Source organism: Phascolarctos cinereus, unplaced genomic scaffold (genome assembly GCF_003287225.1).
Source record: "Phascolarctos cinereus isolate Bilbo 61053 unplaced genomic scaffold, phaCin_HiC Scaffold_1;HRSCAF=81, whole genome shotgun sequence".
NCBI lineage: Eukaryota > Metazoa > Chordata > Mammalia > Diprotodontia > Phascolarctidae > Phascolarctos > Phascolarctos cinereus.
In genome coordinates this window covers 101,276,524-101,297,686 of record NW_027555514.1, presented here as the reverse complement: position 1 = coordinate 101,297,686, position 21,163 = coordinate 101,276,524, and the positions used below count along the sequence as shown (strand labels likewise).

General features: G+C 42.4%; 1 protein-coding gene across 1 annotated transcript; it reads right to left on the bottom strand.

Annotated features, from left to right (window-relative positions):
* Positions 1 to 6,110: 6,110 nt before the first annotated feature.
* On the bottom strand, positions 6,111 to 19,880 carry LOC110216243 (putative DBH-like monooxygenase protein 2). Its single transcript, XM_020998043.2, has 13 exons — positions 19,593 to 19,880; positions 16,639 to 16,785; positions 14,272 to 14,433; positions 13,155 to 13,238; positions 12,354 to 12,521; positions 12,054 to 12,156; positions 11,668 to 11,834; positions 10,724 to 10,815; positions 10,311 to 10,407; positions 10,088 to 10,147; positions 8,635 to 8,765; positions 6,964 to 7,078; positions 6,111 to 6,545 (listed from the first exon to the last, which is right to left on the bottom strand). Exons 1-13 carry the CDS (start codon positions 19,878 to 19,880, stop codon positions 6,315 to 6,317), a joined length of 1,845 nt encoding a protein of 614 aa, XP_020853702.1. The 3' UTR covers positions 6,111 to 6,314.
* Positions 19,881 to 21,163: the final 1,283 nt, after the last annotated feature.

Genomic DNA, 21,163 nt, shown 5'->3' with positions numbered 1-21,163 from the left:
TGTGATCTTGCTTCTCTGCTTTACTACTTGTCAAGGTCACAATTGCTCCAGCCTACCATGCCTTCCCTTCTGGGTCATTCTTCCTAGTGTCTGGAATTTTACCTTCTCTTCAAGACTGATAAGTTCCCAAGGGCCAGGACTTTGATTTTCTCATTAGATTGGGAACTCCTCTAGGGCAGGATAGGATAGGGTCCAAATTTCCTCCCTCCTCTGAATGCCTTGCTATGCAAGAGGATCCTTAGAATGAGATCCCAATCCTGAAGAAGTTCTTAATCTTTTTCTGTCTTGTAGGCCCTTTTGGCAGTCTGGTAAGGCCTAGTCCTTCTCAGAATAATATTTTTAAATGCATAAAATTAGTTACATAGCATTAAAAAGGAAATAAATTATAGCGGAATAAAATTGGAGGTTTTTGCCTTTCCTGTGTCTTATACTGTACACACCCATTTACACCCTCTGAATGGGATATCCCAGTGAAGGCTCCTCAGTGTAATTAAGGTTTGGGATAAGGCTGAGTGGGATGAGGGTCCTGTGAAAACTTCTTAGAAGAATAAATAGAAATTGTATTAGACTCAAGGCAGGCATAGCAGCCTGACAGGCCTGTTTTGATTTACTAGAAATCACCTGATTTACGGGAATTCAACCCCCCATGCCATTGTTAAGTAGTTAAAGTCTGCCAAGCCTGAAACTCCTGAAGAAGCCCTCCGTGTATTTTGTTGATGCACCTGCTGCTATATTTCAGTCATGGTGACCTGGCTATACAGTACAGTGTCTAGCTTGACTGCACATCTTTAATTGCTTCTTTGGTATTACTTCAGCAAACTAAGAAATATAGATATGTATATTGTGTTCATTGTTTTGTTTTCAGTTTCTTTGGACATTGAGTTGGTGGGAGGGGGCAATTTGCCCATTAGGGTATATAAGCAGGTCCTTTTGCTTCTGTCTGTGTCTCCTTTCATCAGAGTATTCTGGTGGAGTGACACCCAAATCTCGAGTTTTGATATAATAATTGTTAGAGTTAGAAGGGCTTAAGTTTCCACAGGTAGAATAATGCAGAGATTTAAAGAACAAAGGTCCCAGGAGGTGGTACACTGTAGGTGGGCTGGGCTTGACCAATAGGAAGTAAGTGGATTGTTCCAAGAAGACCCCAAAATCAAGATAGGGGTCGAGCCAGCTCAGACCAGTTAGGGTCAACCTGAGGACACCTGAAAAATGTTAGTGCGCCTGCTTAATGAACTTCATTACTATTATCTGACACACCCCGCATAAAATTAGAGCCTCATTAACGAGTCATGGGGACGTATGACTAAGGGAGGGGGGAACATACATGAGTATATCAAGGGGAAACATGTAAGAAAAAGTGTAACCTGGGAAGGGTTGGACCAATCCCGGCCTGGGAGGTTTCGCCCTGAATTCAACTGCATAAAAGCACACTTTCCCTTGCACTCAGGGCCCACCCCTCCTAAAGAGGGGTGGAGCCCTCTTCTGGCCAGAAACGTCTAAATCCTCTAGACTATAATAAATTTTCTTGATACTAAATTTTTGGTGTCAAGCCTATTTCTAACAAATAATAAATTAACTTTCTGTTTCTCCTTGGATACCTCTGTGTGTTCTTTAATTTGAGCGGCATCCCACACACCTCCAATGCAACAGGTGGAGCTTTGGAGAGCCCATTTCTAGCCATTCGTGACCAATGGAAAGTCTTCTAATTGACTGAAAGGGAGCTGGAAGGGCTGATGACTCAGGTGGTATTGAGCTTGAGCTGAGTTAGTTTACAAAAGGGACAATGCTGATCTTTGGGTCTCTTTCTTTATTATTATTATTTTTATTTTAAGTTTTTAAAAATTATTTATTTTTAGTTTTCAACATTCACTTCCAGAAGATTTTGAGTTCCAAATTTTCTCCTCAACTCTCCCCTCCCCCCACTCTAAGACAGATGTGAATTTTGATTTACCCCTTCCCCCAATCTGCCCTCCCTTCTACCACTGCCCCTCCCTTCTCTTATCCCCTCCCCTTTCTATTTTCCTTTAGAGTAAGATAGATTATTATACCCCATTGCTTGTGTGTTTTATTTCCCAGTTACATGTAAAAACAATTTTTTCCTAATTTTTTTATTGATTTATTTTGATTTATCAATAATCACTTCCATAAGCTTTTGAATTTTAAATTTTTCTCTCCCTCCCTCCCCCCTCCCTACCCAATCTGATATAGGCTGTACATATACTTTCCTATTGAACATATTTTCACATTAGTGATGTTGTAAGGAAGAATTAGAACCAATAGGAGGAACCACCAGAAAAAGGAAACAAAACAAAACAGAAGAAAAAAAAATAGCAAATAGTATGCTTCAATCTGCATTTGTTTTTAAAACTGAGTTCCAGATTCTCTCCTTTCCTCGCTCCCCATCCACTCTCACTGAGAAGGCAAGCACTTTGATATAGGTTATATATGTGTAGTCATGCAAAACACTTCCACAATGGTCATGTTGTGAAAAACTATCTATATTTCCCTCCATCCTATCCCACCTCCCATTTACTATATTTTCTCCTTTGACCCTGTCCTTTCTGGCTCTCTTTCCTTTCCGGCAGTGAGTGAGGCAGACCTTCTGTGAGCTGATAGGTGGGAGATACGGCAGCTGACCTTTTTCTACTGGACTGCCACGTGTCTGTCTCTGTTTCTCTTAGGTTTATTCTTTCTACATGTTAGCTGAGTGAGTATTCTGAGAAGGACTCAAGTGACCAGAAGATCTATCAGAGATCTCACTGGCAACTGGAATTGATATGACAGTCTGCCAGAGCAGTAGTGGCCAACAATGGAGGAAGTCCTTGCAGAGGGAGGTAGGACAGTTTCTTAGCTTTAGGACAGCTTCAGGGATCATGACCCCTCATGATGGAGAGAACGACTAGCTATGGATTCTAGAAAGGCCCAAATCCTAGGGCACAGGGTAGGGAATCAATGTCCTCAAGGCCATGGGTTCCCCATCCCTATAGGGGTTTAGTAAAGAGCTGTACCTTAGGGGGAACCTCATGAATACCACATAAAGAATAAAAGGATTTCTGGAGCCAGGAGTCAGGAAGTATTCCTTGGTCACAAGTGTTCTCTACATGTGTGTCTAACTATGCTTATATTTTATGAATGAGTTCACTCTGTAAGGATCTTCTGTGTGTAGGGGAGAGCCTGAAGTCAGGAGGACCTGAGTTCAAATCCTTTTTTCATCATTCAAATGTCCATAATAATGCCACTCCCTACGTCCCAGGGCCACTATGAGGAAAACACTTCTAATTTTTAAAATTTACCTTTTTCTCTTTTTAATTTCACCATTTTCATTTTTGTCTTTGTACTTCTAGCTCCTAGCATAGTGTCTGACACAATACTCTTTTAATAAATACTTAATAAATTGAAATATAAAACACAAAGAGCTATATGAATATAGGCTATTATTAGCATCTCCTTTTTTTCTAGGCCTTTATTTCCTTTCCCAGCTCTCAGAGCATCTCTGATATCTTGTTCCAAGGCAAGGACTTGCATCTCTGCTTACTGGAGGGTGTGGGGACCTTTTTCAGTGGTTGGTGGGGGTGGATCAATTTCAAACTTGAGTGTTTGTTGTCTGTGAGGTGGCTAGGAACAGTGTGTCCCAGTTAGAGTCTTAACCAAGCTGGGAATATGTTCACAATTAGTCTATAATTCAGACCTCAACAAAGATGTGGAGGAGCAGCTAGGTAGCTCAGTGGATAGAGCACCGGCCCTAAAGTGAGGAGGACCTGAGTTCAAATCCATCCTCAGACTAAACACTTGACACCTACTAGCTGTGTGACCTTGGGCAAGTCACTTAACCCCAATTGCCTGAAAAATAATAATAATAAAAAAAGATATAGGGCAGAAACCTAAGCAAAGAGGGAAATTAGGGAGATTCATCTCAAGATCTCCTGGGGGGACAGAGGGGGAGAATGTGGCACAATAGAAAGATTTCTGACTCTAAACCTGTGTTCTACTTTTGATGCTTACTGTGTCTGTGATATTGAGCAAATAATTTAACATGCCTCCCCGCCTCAGTTTCTTCATCTGTAAAATGAGAGAGTTAAACTAGATGACCTCTGAAGTTGCTTGGACTCTAGAATTATGATCTTATATCTTTGGTGAATCTGATAGTAAGACACTCCCTGCTGTTAGGATTTTAAACCATCCAGTTCCATTGTGAGTATCCACTTGTTTAAAGCTTAGGAGAAAGGCTAGGGAGGGAAGTGTGGTTTCAATGGTGTGGGGAATGTAGATCACAACCTTAAGTTGGAGTTTTAATGAGCCCCCTAGAACATACATACACCAACAATAAGAATGCCATAGCTGCTTCTCAAGGGGTACCTACTCATTCTAGAGAAAACTAACAAAGACATATGCTGAAGGATACTGAGGAGATATCAGTAAGGACATTTGAAATACAGAGGCACGGCAGGATTAAACAAGTTGGTTGGAAATGCTCTGGTTTCAAAGTAGCTAATACCCTAAGGCACCTGTTTTAAAAACTATTGCTGTGGACCTTCAAGGTTTCTATGGTCCAAGAAAGCTCCAGAGAGTGCTCCCATCTTATATATATTATACACACATATATATGTATGTGTATATTATATATATATATATATATATATATGTATGTATGTATATATGTATGTATGTATATATATGTATGTGTGTGTGTGTGTGTGTGTATATATACACACACACACACACACACACATATATATATATTTCCCCCCACCCTTTCAATAAGATAATGGACCCAAGGTTAAGAAGCACTGCTATGCCTGAACCTGTGAATTAGGCAAAGATAGTTGATGGCCCTGTCTTAAAGCATTATTCTGAATTTCAATCTGTGATAAAGTGTTAAATACTTTATTGTGCTGTTCTTTGACCTTGACTTAATGAACTTTATGTACAAGAGGATGTATTTTATTCTCCTGCATTTGTGATCGCTCAAGAAATCATTAAATTAGATGGCTTCTTAATATCCAGTATAACCATTCTGTGTGTAAATATTAATGCAACAAGAGTGATGGGATGGAGAATGCACCCTAGATCTTTGTAGTGGGCTGCCTGCTCTGCATGTATGAGACCAGTGACTGCTAGGATTGTTCCCATAAATACCTAGTGTTGAGGATGATTGGCGATTGAGCTAGAAAAAGTCTCCCATTCAACAGGCTATATAAAGAGAGGAGAAAGGCCCTGCCTTCTACTTCCTCACTTTAAATACTTTCCTGGGGGGCTCTGACAGTGCTCCATTGGACCTGAGGGTGGGTGGTGATGGTGGATTTCTCTCTGTTGGCTCTTTCTGGCTTAGTTATCAATGATCTTTATTTAACATAATTTCCAATTGTGAGGACACACCAGAGGACTGTCTAGTAGCCTCTGGTTTCCCACATATTCTTTCTTTCTTTTTTTCTTTTTCTTTTTTTTTTTGGACCCACATATTTTTTAACAAGGGACCGGAGGATGCAGCCCATTAGAAGGGGCCGGGGCACATGTTCAGCTCCATCATCTCTGTTACGATAACAACTATGTCCCAGGCTGAAGGTATATGGATCAATTTACTGAGAAACACTAGCACTAAAACATCTTTCTTTAAGGAATGATGTTCTCCAGTCAGGGAGCTCTGGGTTTCCTGCCAGTGAATACCCAGGCCAGGGTAGGGTTTATGGCTTTAAATGACGTGTTTTGAGCTATTAGGTAACTGGGTCTTTTTTGACCCATGTGGCACTTTGGCTTGAGGGGAGACAGTGGAGATATGGGACAGGAAAGTTATATTTTGTTCTTAGGAGACTTCACATTTGAAGAGAACATTTAGTGCTGTCTTCTTATTTTGTAGATTGCTTATCTGGTACATCCCAGGGATATAGTTTCTTCTCTTTCTTTCTTATTTTCCTCCCTAAGGAAGTGCCAGACTAGAGACAGCCAGACAGTAAGAGGTGTCAAGGAAGAGGGAAAGAGGTATGGTTAAAATTTAACTCCCTTTCCCCAAATTGCTGTGCTCTCCAGCTAGGACATCACTTCATTCCCTGATTATAGATTTATTCAAGAAGTGCCCAACTCCTAGCCAGTGAATCAGGAGGCTTTATTAGACATATCTTCATCATTTCAGAACTTTTATTGGACAAAAGCCAAGCTCAGGTTATGGGAGGGTTGTCACTCCATGTCAGAATCAGGGGTGGCATAAAGAGAAGGGCTTTTGTGGTGAAAAGGTAGAGGAGGTATTGTACAGAGTCAGTGGGGACAGGAAGGAAATTTTTATGTATTTGGCCCTAACCAGGGGAGTCTCCAGGTGGGCCTCAGATTGCACCTTGGAGGGAAAACAGAAGCCAAGAAAAGCCACCCTGTAGGAGTAGGAGAATAGTTAAGGGAGTTGTAGGACTGGAGCCAGAGTGGATTGGAGGGGCAGCTCGGAAACCTGCAGGGGTCTTGTCCCCTGGCTCTACTTTGCCCCCTGAGGACTCCAAGCAAGGCCCACGGGGAGTAGGGAGTATGTCTGGAATGCGGCCTGTCTGATTCCTCACCATCTCCTGGGTACAAAGAGGAAAGGGTAAGTGATCTTGAAAGAGGTAGAAGCTGGGAGAAGGAGGAAGGGGAGGAGCCTTTTCTTCTCTTCTCTGTCCCCACCTTTCCTTTTTGCCTAGGAGTTCTCAGCGGATCACTCACACCCTACCTAATGACACTCTCCTCATTGAGGGAATTACTCCCCAGCTCCCTTCCCTCCCATCCCCACTAAGGAAAGCAGCAAAAAGCTTCACTGCAGTGCCCCACCCTCTGGCTGCCCTCCCTCCTTTTTTCTCAGCCCCCTTCCCTCTCTTTAGCCTTTTCCAACTTCCTTAGCCTCCCACCCTCTAGTCCTTTTCTTCCCACTCTCATTTTTCTTCCTCATGGCCTCCCAGGCTACCCCAAATCTCAAAGGAGAGAGAGAGGTCCAACTTAGTCACTCACATCAATGGTCTTTATTATCACCACCTGGTCAGCCTCCTTGCAGGCTTTCTCTGCCTTCTTGATGATTTCTGGTGTCCACTCAACATTATTCATGGCCATCATGCCCTCCATGGAGCTGCAAGAAGGGAGTGAATGGGAAGGGGAGGTGCAGAATAAAGGGATGATTAGGAAAATGGGCATGAGATAAAAAAAAAAGAGAAAACATGAGGTGAAAGGAACAGAGAAGGGTGTTTGTCATAACCGGCAAAAGAGAGAGACAAGCTGGAAGGCCACCTAGGGTGGAACACATGGGGAGGCACTCATTAAGAGCACAAATAGCACTTTTAATACAAGCACACAGTTTTAATGCTGTGAAGTGGCATTCTCTTGGCATGTAGATATTTACTAGACAATAAGTCGAGTCACATGTGCTAGCATGAAGATTCTAAACCTGAACGGGTAACACAGGGATTGTCACTTCAGGTGAGCTCCTGGCATTAGTTTAGGGGTAACTGACATTTTGAAGTAGATGGTAAGATAAAAATTGGGGCAGCTTGGTGGCACAGTGTATAGAGTGCTGGATCTGGAGTCAGGAAGACTCCTCTTCCTGAGTTCAAATCCAGCCTCAGACACTTACTAGCTGTGTGACCCTAGGCAAGTCTCTTTACCCTGTTTGCCTCAGTTTCCTTATCTGTAAAATGAGTTGGAGAAGGAAATGGTAAACCTCTTCAGTATCTTTGCAAAGTAAACCCCAAGATGGGGTCACGAAGAGTCTGAAAGGACTGCACAACAACAACAACAAGATAAGAAGCCTCTCTTCCTAGACCACCCCTGCCCCCCAAAAGACGTACTTGGGGCAATCAGCAGGATTTGTGGTTTTTCATAATGAGGAGTTCTGGGGAGGGTGGAGGGGACTCCTTTCACATATTCTAGAGGAGAGAGTGAGGCTGATGACTTTGTACAGTGCTGCCTCACTTAAATCCAGTTCTCTCACAAGTCAAGACTTTCCTTTCCCAATGTCATTGGTCCTCTTCAAGAAAGAAGGATGAACAGCAACAGCACAATAGACTATGATTCAGTGTATAAGACCTAGGGAGTCCCCAGAGGCATGGAGGGGTTTACCAATTTACCTAGGGCTAGTAAATGTCAGAGGTGGGCTTTGTACTCAGGTTTCCTTTCTCCAAGACTAGCATTCACCTTCACTGTGGCCTTGCTGCCTCTTTTCGAAATCTGTATTTGCAGACATTATACATGCATTCATTTTTTGAGACACAATGAAAAACCCATAGGAAGTTTGATGGGGAGAGAAGAGTTACAAAAACAGACAGATATGGGTCTGGATATGTGGGGAACTATTTGAATCTTTTAAAGGAAAACCAAGACTTTGATTAATTCAAAATGGTGTGTGAGAAGAACGTAGACATGAATAATTCATGTAGAAGTACATATTTGCTATGTTGCTAATATAATAATTAAGGCTCCCAGAGCCAATTATTCTCATCTATTTCTCTGAGTAGCCCTTGCTGACAGGTACATACACAAAGTCCTTATCTAGTGATGAAACTACAAGGTACTGGTGATAAAAAAAAAAAGTAGGGAGAGAAGTTAGGAGAATACAGGCAGCCCAGAGAGAAGTTCTCTAGGTCTCTAACTCTTGGGTTGCTCCCCTCCTGCTTTTCCAGGCATACTTACTCCTCTGCCTCTTCTCCAAGTTCATGGGCAACATGGATGATGTCTGGGTACCCCATGCAGCTGGAGATGTTGTTCCGGGGATAGTAGAAGAGAAAGATGAGGCACATCTCATTCATGGTGCTTGGGCCACCCTGGAGTAGGAGTGAGAAAGACAGAAACACAGAGGACAGAGGCAGGCAGAGACAGAAACACAGAAAGCAGAGCTCTGATGAGGTAAGAAGCTTCCAGAAGAGTTCCATTTCTCTTCTTTCTCTACCATAGAGCCACCTCACCCCTTGTTACTTCAACTCCAAATGTTAGCGCAATGAATGCTTCTTAGCAGAGTGGCTGTGACTCCCAAGAGCCGTGATACTAGGACCAGTGACCTAGCAAGTCCAAGACTCACTGCCCCCAACTTCTGACCCTAGATATATGAAGAAGCAAAGCCTCAGGGGAAAAAGTAGAAGATATGGTGGGCAGGATCATAATGCTATTGAATTACATAAAGCACCTCAGAGAACTTTTAGTTCAACTCCCTCATTTTACAGATGAGAAAACTGATGATTGGTCCCAATCTGGAATAGGGAGCATTGAAATGAGTTAGAAAGCAGGGTTGGGGGACACTTAGATTTAGTCCCATATATGTATATGTGCATATATATTGTGTTTGTGTATATGTGTGTGTATATATATATATATATATATATATATATATACACACACACACACACACACACACACACATACATACATTATATATATATGTATATATATATATATGTATATATTTCTACACACACACACACACACACACACACACACATGTATGCCTTATATAATTACTAGGGCAAGGTCAGGTTTCCTTTCTCCAAGACCAGCATTCTCCTTCACTGTGGCCTTGCTGCCTCTTTTAGAAATTTATATTTGCAGACTTTGGACTTTGTCCTATAGTACTGAAGAAGGGGCTGGTGGTATTTTTTTTTAACAGATAGAAAAAAATGAGCTTAACACTTAGTTAATAAGAATATTCTATTAAATTAGGAAGTTACCAAATTATAGAGTTATAGAGCTAGAAGAGACTTAGAGATCATTTAGTCCGAACCCTACATTTTATAAATGAAGAAGCCAGGGACAAGAAGGGTTAAGTGACTTACTCAAAGTCACACAGAAAGTAAATACAGTAGACCCAGAATTCAAACTCAAGTTCCCTGACTCCCAGGATCCTTTTCACTGTACTACACTATGTGTGGTTGCTCCATTCCCCTACCAAAGGCTGCCATCCCCAGTAGTGGCCTTGAAGTACCCCAGGGTTTCATCATCACCATCTTCCCACCATAGGACAATATCCTGGGATCTCCTCCTCCCCTTTGTTTCTCCATGATCCCCCCGGTGTAGCAATTTGTTTAGCTGGCATGTTTAGTGATGTTCACCCCAGGTGCTCAGATTTCTAGTTATAGCTCTGGGAGACACTTACAAAGGTGAGCATGGTACGATCGAGGGTCTGGTATTGACACTCCACCAATAATTCATCTCCCTGCTCAGAATGAAATATGATGGAAGAAAGTCAGACGTGCAAAGGGACACCAAGAAATACAAGAGCAGTCTTAGGGTTTGTTAGGTCGGAGTCATGTATAAATAACCCTTGGCTGTAGTTCTACCACTTGACCACCTCCCTTTTCTACTCCCAAGGCTCCCACCATCTTGACTGTCACATGCTCTTTCATGTCTCGAGGCTCTTGTAAGTTAAAGTCATAGGCATCATCCTTGCAGATGGTCCTGATCTGCTTTCCATTCCTATTGGGAGTATAGGGAAGAAAAGTAATGGAATAAAGAGATGAACACAACATAGACAAGAAAGCAGGGCAGGGGAGGTATTATGGAATTCCAGAGGCACTTCTTGTTCATAAAACAAAAAGCAAATAGGATCTTGATCCCAATCCAGTGCCTTCCCTGTACATTAACCCCCAATATGCATCCCCCCATTCCACTCAACTGTACTGCAAAGGCCATCCTCTGCCTATCTCCATTCTCACAACTACAACGACACTACAGAAGAGCATTACTGTATCTCCAGAAATCCTGTGTTGCAGAAGCAACCTCTTATCCTTACCTGTATTGCACAGCTTGCAAAGACCGCCCTGCTAAGTGAGTGTGCAGAAGATAGCCACAAACTTGGATGTCAGGCACTGGAGTACCATTCATCTGTGACATGGAGAGAGAAGGACATCTGACTCCCCAAAACCAACCCCGAGTGGGGCTTCAACCTAACTTCCTATAGATAATTATGAGTAAGTCACTTTATCTCTCCTGACCTCAATTTCTCCATCTATAAAATGTAAGGATTGGGACTAGACGATCTACAAGAACTCTGCTGCCTATAAAATTCTATGGGAGTAGAGAACTGGACCTGGGCATGTATAATTGGATATTGATATACAGATTTCCTGGATGAGAAAATTCAATAACTAAGCTCCTTAGAGAGTTACCGAGAATGAGAGGTTAATTGACTCCAGCTAGTATGTACCAGAAGTAGAACCCGTGTCATCCTGGCTCTGAGACCTGTCATCTGTCAATTCGCCATGTTGCCCCTCTGTCAAAATTCTATGGTACAATTATAATAACTTACATTTCCATTGAACTTTAAGGCTTAAAATCACTTTCCTCATAATAAGTTTATATTTTTATGAGCCTCATTTTACAAATGAAGAAACTGAAGCTCTATTTGGTAAAATGATTTACCTTTGGTCATCTAGCTTTTACTCATTTATCTTTGGTTTCCCAGGGATGCTTACTCTTTCCTAGATTCTCCCTTCATTTCCAATACCTCCCTGCTCTTAATTTGGCTGCAAAATACCCCACTATCCACATACCTTTTACTTACTTTCATTTTGCTCCCCAGACCTCCCCAAACACCTAATTTTCAGAATGCATATCCTGTTTAAAGTTTTGGGGCCAAAGGGGATGATAGGGTTGTGTGGAGGGACAATTTAGAAGGCAGAATGCAGCTCTGGAGTCTCAAGGAGAGAAGAGGTAGTGAGAGGTTCTTGGCCTCACCTCCTCAAACTTCTCAGTCCTACAGAGCCCATAGGACATGAAAGACTCTGCTCCTGGTGGTATGAAGTGGATGGGGAAGGTAAAGAATCCAATCTGGAGGACTCCCAAGTCATATTTTCGCAGGATAGGGGTGAAATAAACTCGAATCCCAGAAGAGTCATACACACCTGGCCAAAGAGGAGCATACTTGTTGGAAAGTGGGGGACATGGACAGAAAAAGTTTAGTTAGGGGAAAGGGAAAGTCAGAAGAAGAGACACAGGGACTTGAGAAGAGCTAAAGGTCTCTGACACGGCCCTTCACTCCCATACTTTCCAGGCTCCCAAAAGAAATTAGTCTGTCCCTGTCAGTTGCTACTTCCCCATCCATCCCACCTCTACTCTCTCACCAGGAAGATTGTGGAAGTTGCTGTAATGAACCTCTAGCCGGATCCACTGGGGGTCCATGGGAGTCCCAATGGAAATGCCCACATCATCTGGAAACTGGTAACTCTGGGGTAGGAGGGCATAGGTATAATGGTGAGAGCTGAGTGGAGACATCTAGGGCTCTGATCCTCCCCTAAGCACGTTAGCTCCTAAGTACCCTTCCTCCTTCCCATCCTCCAATTCCTCCATTTACCCAGCTTCCCAGATATTGCAGCTACCTACCCTCCTTCAAGAGAACTATTCCCTAACCATCCCGGACTTACAGTGCCCCCGACAGCCCAGCCCAGGATCACTTGGGAGCAGAGGGAGAAGGCAGGATCAGCACCATAGCAGTCACTGATGCCCGTGGGGAGGGCACTGGCATTACCACAGGCATAAACCAGGATGTGGTGCACCATCGTCTCATTGTGGTAGAGCAGCTTTGGCTCAAACTTCGGGTAAATCAGTAGAGGGAGAAGAGGGGGAGTGTTACTTCCATCCCAGTCTTAGTCTGTTTTTCCCTTCCCCTCCCCCTAAAGCAAGAATTTGGTCAAAACTAAATTTATTTCTTATTGCCCATCATTTCAAATCCCACATCATTCCTTCCTTCTTTGGAACTTTTAGACCAGGGTTGGCAACTTTCTCATTTATTATAATGTTTTATTTTGCATGATAATTATTTGTCTGTGGACTTTACCTCCTAAACTACTCAACTGTAAACCCTCTGAGGACAGGGATCCTGTCTTATTTATCTCTTGGAACACATTGTGTCTTCTGTGATGGATAAAGTTCTGGGATCAGAGCATATCAAAATGTGTCCTGCTCTTCATTCTTTGGCAGTGACTAAACTTAACACACAATTTATTTAGCCATTATTACTTGTTACATGGAATGTTGCTATAGAGTATCCAATCCCCATTTTCATAAAATGGGCCTGCAAACTATAATGCATGGATCTGGGAACCTGGACTCATTCTTTCCTTAATCTAGGCCTATTCTCTTCCCTCTCCTTATACCCCAGGTCTAGTAGCTCCTTCCTCCTCAATCCTTTGACTTTTCCTTCACCCTCCCCACCTTGGCTTCACCTTATAGATGTGATGTTTCTCCTTGACGATGGGCAGGGGAAGAAAGGTGCAGGCATAAGTGGTGTCATCTTCAGGGATGAGGAACTGGGTTGGAGACACACAAAGATATTTAGCTGAGGTGGAGACGTGCATCTGAGACCTGGGAATGGGGTGAGGGTCTCGAGAAAGGCTGAAAAACAGGGGATAGGGCTTTCTTTGTTAATATCATGGAATGACAAGAGCCCAGGATTTTGAATCTAAGGGCCTGTATCTAAATACTATTTGTGCATCCTTGGAAGAGTCATTTAATCTTTCTGTCTATCTGTTTCTTCATGTGTACAATGAACACATTTAACTCAATGGTCTCTAAGATCTCTTCTAGCTTCACATCCCATGGTCATAGGTCTTATGGTGCTCTACAGGTGAATGGAGAAATTCAGGGTCCTACTGAGGTCATAACTAATGGACCATGCCAAGCCGGAATTATAACCAAGACTTTCAACTTTTGATCAACTCCGAGGAGATGTTCGTGTGCAAAATATCAGACGCATCATGGGAAGTGTGTTTGGAGTAGTATGGTGGGAGTATAGAAGGAACTTGATTGGCCTGAAGTTTGGCTTTGTCTTGGGGAAGATTCTATTGGGTGAAGAAATCCAAAAGCTAATTGAAAGATGAGTAAAATATTACAATTGGATAGCTGAGAGTTGAGGAGATATGTTTGTGAGATGATTGGGAAACTAAAGTGTTTACTGTTTTTGACTGCTTTTGCTTCCTCATTCATTAGCTAAAAATAATTATTTTCAATTTACAACAACTCCTTTAATACTATAATGACTATGTGCCCTAGATTTGATTCCTAGAAATCAAAGGGTTTTTGTATAAATAAGAAAAAATCAGAGAGAATCCCTTTCCCACTTTCATCGTTCTCCTTGTTCTGCTTCCTTTCTACTCCCTCATCTCCCGTTTCTAATCTCTTATAGTTCTCTTGTACTTCCCTTTTCCCCATGCCTATGTGAGCCTCTGTCTCCTTTCTAGGTCCAGGGGTGGTGGTGTGAGGAAGCTTGGAAAGATAAGGGATGGGGAATTGGAAAACAGGTAGCAGCCATTGCATAGGCATTTAAATGGAAATGTCTCTCACATCAGTGATCTCCAAGTCATGAATATAAGAGATTGCAGGGGCATCAAGATCATCAGGATGGACAATCTGCAGCAGGAAGATTGACTTGACAAAGGTGCGCTCCCTCTCCAGCCTCACTGTGTCATCCAGCCCATAAGCTGCCAGGACCCGGATTGTGTCACTCTGGCAAAGGCAATTGAGAATCAGTAGAGGAATATGAAGGACATCTCCTCACTAGCAATCATCATATACTTAGATAAACACAATTGCTATGTACATTTAACCCAGCCCCCACCCAAGAGTGGTGGGTGATGGATAACTCTGTGCTCCATATGGAGGGGGATAAACATGACTCCTGAAAGGGATGCTCTTCAAAAAAGACACCCAAGGAGAAACGATAGGAAGTTGGTTCCTCAACATGTCCCTGATCTGGGCTTTTTCTCCTTAGAAACTTTGGAGATGGGACTTCTCCTTGGTTAAGACTGTGTATTCTCTCTTGATCAGAGTTAAGATCTTATCTGGCTCTCAGCTAAAGAATTCACTCACACTTGATCTCCGCTTTATTTTTAATCTAATTACTTCTCTGTTTTTTGTTGGCTGTTTTGCTCAGATAAAAAGGCTTACTAACTATTCTTTGTGATGATCTATTGCATAAGCAGAGTTTGGTGGGAAGGAGCAGAATTGGGCAACCCCGATCCCTTGGGAGAGAGTGCTCATTGGTGCCTCTTTTGTCCTGAACTTTGTACCTCTAGAGAAGACATATTTTAGCTGTGGGAAATATAATTCTAGTTGGGTAATGATGGCAATGGTGGTCCAGGAATGCTAGTACTAGAGCCTAGAGCTTGGACTCTGGAGCCTGGAGCCTGGAGTTTGGAACTTGGAGCCTAGAGGCTGAAGCCTGGAGCCTGGAGCTTGGAGCCCCAGGAGCCCCAGCATCTCAGCCAGTTAGAAAACTGCTTTCATTGCATTCTAATGAGGGCAGGCTGGGGGCCCCTGGTCCAGCATAAAGACAGTTGTTGTAATTATGGGAGACATAATTATGTACTTATGTCTATTATAAGACAGCAATATGTTCTTCTTAGATCATCAGTTCCAAGAACCATGGCTACGTTTCACTTACAAAATGCAGTGACATCAATATCAAGAACTTTACAGTCATCAGTGGTAACAATTCATACATCACCTACTGGAGGCATTTTGACTACCAGGACCTATGTCTATCAGCTTCCTTCTAAAAGAACAGCTTCGGGGCCAATAAGTCTTCTTACGACTTCCTCATCTCCACATACTCTGTGTTTCTGTGATATTGGCCTCATACCTGGAATTATTTCCCTCCTCATTTCTGCCTCTTGGCTTCTTTGGTTTCCTTCAAGGCCTAGCTAAAATTCCACCTTCTATAAGATAGCTTTTCTAATCCCCTTGGTACTAGAGCCTGCCTTCTAAGATTAACTCCAATTTATTCTATAGACAGCATGGTCTTAGGTAACTGTCTACATGTTGTCTATCTCATTAAACTGTGAGCTCTTTGAGAGGAGAGAATGTTTTCCTGACTTTCTTTGTATTTCCAGCACTTATCACTTATTACTACCTATTTCATAAGCTCTTGTTCACTTAGCTTGACAAGCCAAATACTATTTGGAGACTGGAGCAAAGAGCATGCAGCCTTAATAGTGCTGCTGGGGGCAGCATGCCCTCTAACTCTTAGCTTGCTGGTGGTAAAGACTTTGCCCTTCAATCTCTTCTCAGCAAAGGCAGGCCTATCTCAGGTTATATCTGTCTATGCTCTCCAAGAGTTGCAGTTTATATTTAGATACCTCATGTGGGTACACTTATCTTACACATGAATACACACACGTGTAATCAAAAGGCAAATCTCTAGGGTCTACACCTATTCTGTACAGGTTCCTCTCAGGAGTGAGAGTTTAGCAGGGAATGAAAATAGGAAAATTGATTTTGGAGGTGAAAGGGACCTACGAGGCTATATAGCATAACCCTTTCATTTTACAGATGAGAAAACTGAGGCCCACAAGTATAAAAAAGACTTGCCCAAGGTTGCACAGGTACAAAGTGATAGAACTGGGATTTGAATCCAGGTGCAATGACTTCAAAATATATTGCTCTTTCCATTGCACCATGCTGCCTCCCACACATGAAGCTCTAGCCTGTAGAAAGGCTTAAGTGAGAGTATGACAGAAGGGTCTGATTAGGGCAGGGACAGTGGAAAAGTAGCCATAGGGAACATGAGAGACTGAGAATGCCTGGGATTCTGATCTGATTGTGATTCTAGGTTCCTAAGAGGAAGGAAACTTGAGAGAAAATATTTCAGGGTTCAGATTTGGGAAAATTAATCCCCACCCACCAATACCCCCTACCCTCCTCTGTTATTACTGTGATGTCTCCATCATGGGAGTCACAGGAGCGGAAGGGCCGGGAGAAACGCATGGTAGTATAGACAGCATCTTCTGTCAGCAACTGCAGCACTGCATCCTGGCTCCCATCCTCCTCCAGAGTGTCATCATCTACCAAGTGCTGGTCCTGCCATGGAGGAAAAAAGCAATAGCAAAGTGCCATGGACAGAGGGATCGTGACTCTTAATGAGACGGGAAAGTCCACAAGAGCAGGGGCTGTGTCTCTTTCCTTAACAGTTAGCATCTACCAGGCTAAAGCTCCAGGGAATACTCTGCTACATCCACACATTTCCCAAGAAACACACACACACACACACACACACACACCCACACACACCCACACACACACCCCAGAGTTTCAGAATATTTGGACTTGAAGGCTGCAAAATATATCAAATATATTAATTTAACTCCTTCATATTAGAGATTAGAAAACTGAAGTCTGACTCATAATCACCTCTTTCCACCTGCACCATGCTGCTTCATTGCTCCTCCTCAATGATTATTCCTAACGCCATACTCTCGAAGTGTTACTATGAAACTGATTTAATTACTAGGTAACTTTTCATATGTATCCAAACCTGTTTTTAATCTTAAACTAGATTATAAACTCCTTGAGGGCAGGGAATCATGCCTTATACCTACAAGTATTCTATATTCTGCATTTAGAGTCTTGATTTCAGAGAAAGTAGTCAAGGGCTCACAGAATTATTAGTCTTATGATAGTAGATTTGGAGCAGCTGAGTACAACTGTTCACTGTATCACAGAACTTCAAAGGTCATCTAGTCATCTACCCTAGCCCCTGCATTTTATAGATGATGTAATGGAGGCCCAGAGGGTGATTTGCCCAAGACCACTCAGATAATAAGTAATACAGCTGAAGTGATTTTAATATTTGAATCCAACACCCCTCTCCCCATTTTACAGATGAGGAAACTGAGCCCTAGACTGGTGAAATGACTCATAGGTCCCTTTTAAAAGAATATACATTTTCCTCAATTGTATGTAAAGACAAATTTTAGCATTCATTTAAAAAGAAATTGAGTTCCAAATTTTCTTCCTCCTCTCTTTTCCCCCTTCTCTGAGGTGGGAAGCAATTTGACATGGGTTATACATGTGCAATCATGAGAAATATATTTCTATATTAGTCATGTTGTGAAAGAAAACAAACCAAAAAAAACCCACAAAAAAATAAAAAATGTGAAAAGTACTATACTTAGATCTACATTCAGACTCCATCAGTTCTTTCTCTGTAGGCAGATAGCGCTTTTCATCATGAGTTCTTTGGAACTGTCTTGGATCATTGTATTGCTGAAAATAGCTAAGTCATTCACAATTGATCATCACAAAATATTGCTTTTACTGTGTACAATGCTCTCCTGGTTCTGCTCACTGCACTGTAGGTCCTTTTTTTATAAGGTCATCTAAAAGATGCAGCCTTTATCCGACCATATATAACAAATATGGATTCCTGAAATTAAGGTTCCTGTACTTATAGCTAATATGGCTGCTAGGTGATACCATAGTGCATAGAATGCCAGACCTGAGGTCAGGAAGACTCATGTTCCTGAGTTCAAATCTGACCTTACATACTTATTAGCTGTATGACCTTGAGCAGTCACTTAATCCTCTTTGTAAAATGAGCTGGAGAAGGAAATGACAAATCACTCCATTATCTTTGCCAAGTAAACCCCAAACGGGGTCATGAAGAATCAGACACAATTGAAATGACTGGACAACAACAACTTATAGCTAGTACAGAGCTTCACACATACTGAACATTCAGTAAGTATTTGATGAATGATTACTTTTCAGCCAGAGATATAGCTATCCCTCTGTTCCTTGAAATAAGGGGTAGTGATGCCCCTGTGTTTTCTTCTTCCTCACAAAGGCAGAGAATACTGAGAATGTTATTGAAATGATACTCAAAGGTTCTCATTTGTGGTTTGGATTTGGATGGAACCAATGGAATATCATAGAGTACAATTCCCTGATTTTACACAGTAATTAATTGGGGTCCTTGGAGGTAAATTGGCTTCCTCAAGGTTATGCAGATAGCAAATGGTAGAGATGGAACATGAACACAAATCATGTGACTCTGTAACAAGAGTGTTCTTTTCACCGTATCCCTCTGTGGCCCCAGGTGAACAAGGATCACAGAAGATTAAAGTTAGAAGAACCAGAAGAGAAGATTTTCAAGTCCATTCTCTAGAAGAAATGGAGCTATAGTGGGATTAGGTGATTTATCTTAGGTCTCCTGACTTCCAGTGCAATGAACTTCCTGCTACATTGTATTCAGCTATAAATAGATAGATGTGGAAACTGGTTTGACTTTATGTACTGCTACTTAATAGTTTCAGGTCTCCACTGAGACAAGTGACCTCTTTCAATCTCTGAATCTGTTTTCTCATCAGCCAAATCGATTTTCGTAAATGGTAGTGAAATTTCTTCCATTTTTAATGATCTGGGATCCTCTGTATGTGTTTCTTATTTTTTTTATGATCTTGGGAATGAAATTTTTATTTGCATGTTGTCTCTAGAAGCAGATACATAAGTCTGTATGTGTTTCTTGACATACACAGGGATATACCAGGGTAGGTCCAGGTGTAAAATGCTGGTTCTGGAAGCAAGGAGCTTCAGGAAAGCTCCCATGAGAGTTGATAAGGTACGTGCCCAGGTCAAGGATATAAAGCAAAACCTAGACATAGTATCTGGCACACAGTAGATGTTTAAGAAATGTTTATTGACTGACTGAATCACTACATACTTTGCTATTTTCCAATGGGGATATAGCACTAGCAGCCTGATATTCTTGGGATGTTCCTTGCTATTTTTAACGTCTTTCTTCCATCTTGTGAGAGGCCCAGAGCTGGCCCTTCCTTGGTAAGTTACCCTCATCCCTAGGGGAGAAGAGAATCTACACTTAGACTCACCGAGAAGTAGACAGTCCCATCAGGCAAGACACCTCCAACCACTAGATCGGCCCCCACATTGGTGTAACGATCAGTGACACCAAGGCCCACCCAGCCGGCTGTCTGGACCTGCAGATCAAAGGTGATGATCTCGGTTTCCATATCGAAGTCCCAGCGTAGATACACGACATTGGATGGGTCAAGGAATCTCGAGTAGCGAAGTGGGGATGTGGGACCATGGGGGATTCCTAAAGTGGGAGCAGCCAGGGGCAAGAGGAGGAGTAGCCTGGGAAGGAAGAAACAAATCATGTCTATTGGGACCTGTGGTATCTCTCTTACAAATAGGCAGCCCCTGCCTGGGTATGTCTGGCTTATATATGTCTGAAGATACTTAGGCACTATGCCACAGGGGAGGAACAGGATGTAGTTGTGGGATCTGATTATCCTGTGGGCATGGGAAGGTGCCACTTACATAATCCTGAGGTGGATTGGGGCCTAAACACAAGTAGGCAGATAGGGTCTAGACTCTAGAGGAAGGGGTTGGCAAGGAGTCATGGGGTAGAACATTCACAAAACATCCTTTCTTAGATCTCTGGGTCCTTCCTCATGCCACCCCATTCAGACCCCAGCAGCCTAGCCACGAAGCTTCACAAAAAAGAAAGTTTGGACAAGTCAGAAGCATCTTTTCAGCACATATTAAGTGTGTCCATGGCACAGCAGTACACATGGAATCAATTTTCCCCCTAAGGTAAGGACAGCTTCTCTGTTGGGTGGGCAGAAGGAGGCATGGGAAGAAGGTGCGGATTCACAGAGACAATTCAGGACTCTTAGTTTCAAAATGCAGCATAAACCTTATGGAAGGAAAAGAAGCTGTGGGGAGGAGGACAGGCTGTGATTGTCATCTCCCATAGGTTTCTTACCTGCTGATCCCTGGGCTGTGATTTAAGGTATAATCAGCTTTCAGGAAGAGGATGGCTGGGCAGGCATTCAGCACATTTGTGTGGATGAAGAGGGGCAGGGGAGGGCAGGACACATTTATGATCAGAGGAGGGGGAAGCACAGCAAACCTCAGGACCTTCCCCTAGCTCCCCCACTTCACTCTCCCCTCCCTCACCAACCCTTGGTAAACCTCTCCCCCAGCTATGGGTTCTAGCCATCATATACCTATCAGACGTTTTGACTAGTCAATCAGTTCTGTCATAGGATCATAGATGTAGAGTTGCAAGGTATCTTAGTTTTACTTCCTCGTTTTACAGATGAGAGGTTATGTGATTTACCTAAGTGATACACTTCAAGTGGCAGAGCTGGGAATTGAACACAGGTCCCTGGGTCCCTATTCAACAGTCTTTCAAAGTGCATTCACATAGAGGTTATTTAAAATTTTGTTTTTCAAGTTCACTGTTTCGTTAGAAATGAAAGAAGCAAGCATTGATTTGATATTTTATATTTGATCCCTTTCTGTAATTGAATATATTTTCTAACCTCATTCTCATTTTACAAGAACCTCAGCCTCTTCTTTGTCTCTGAGTGAAGAAGCTCATGAGTTCAAAAGTTCAGTCTTTTTCTCTGAGTTAAAAGCTGAGAGTTTAGCT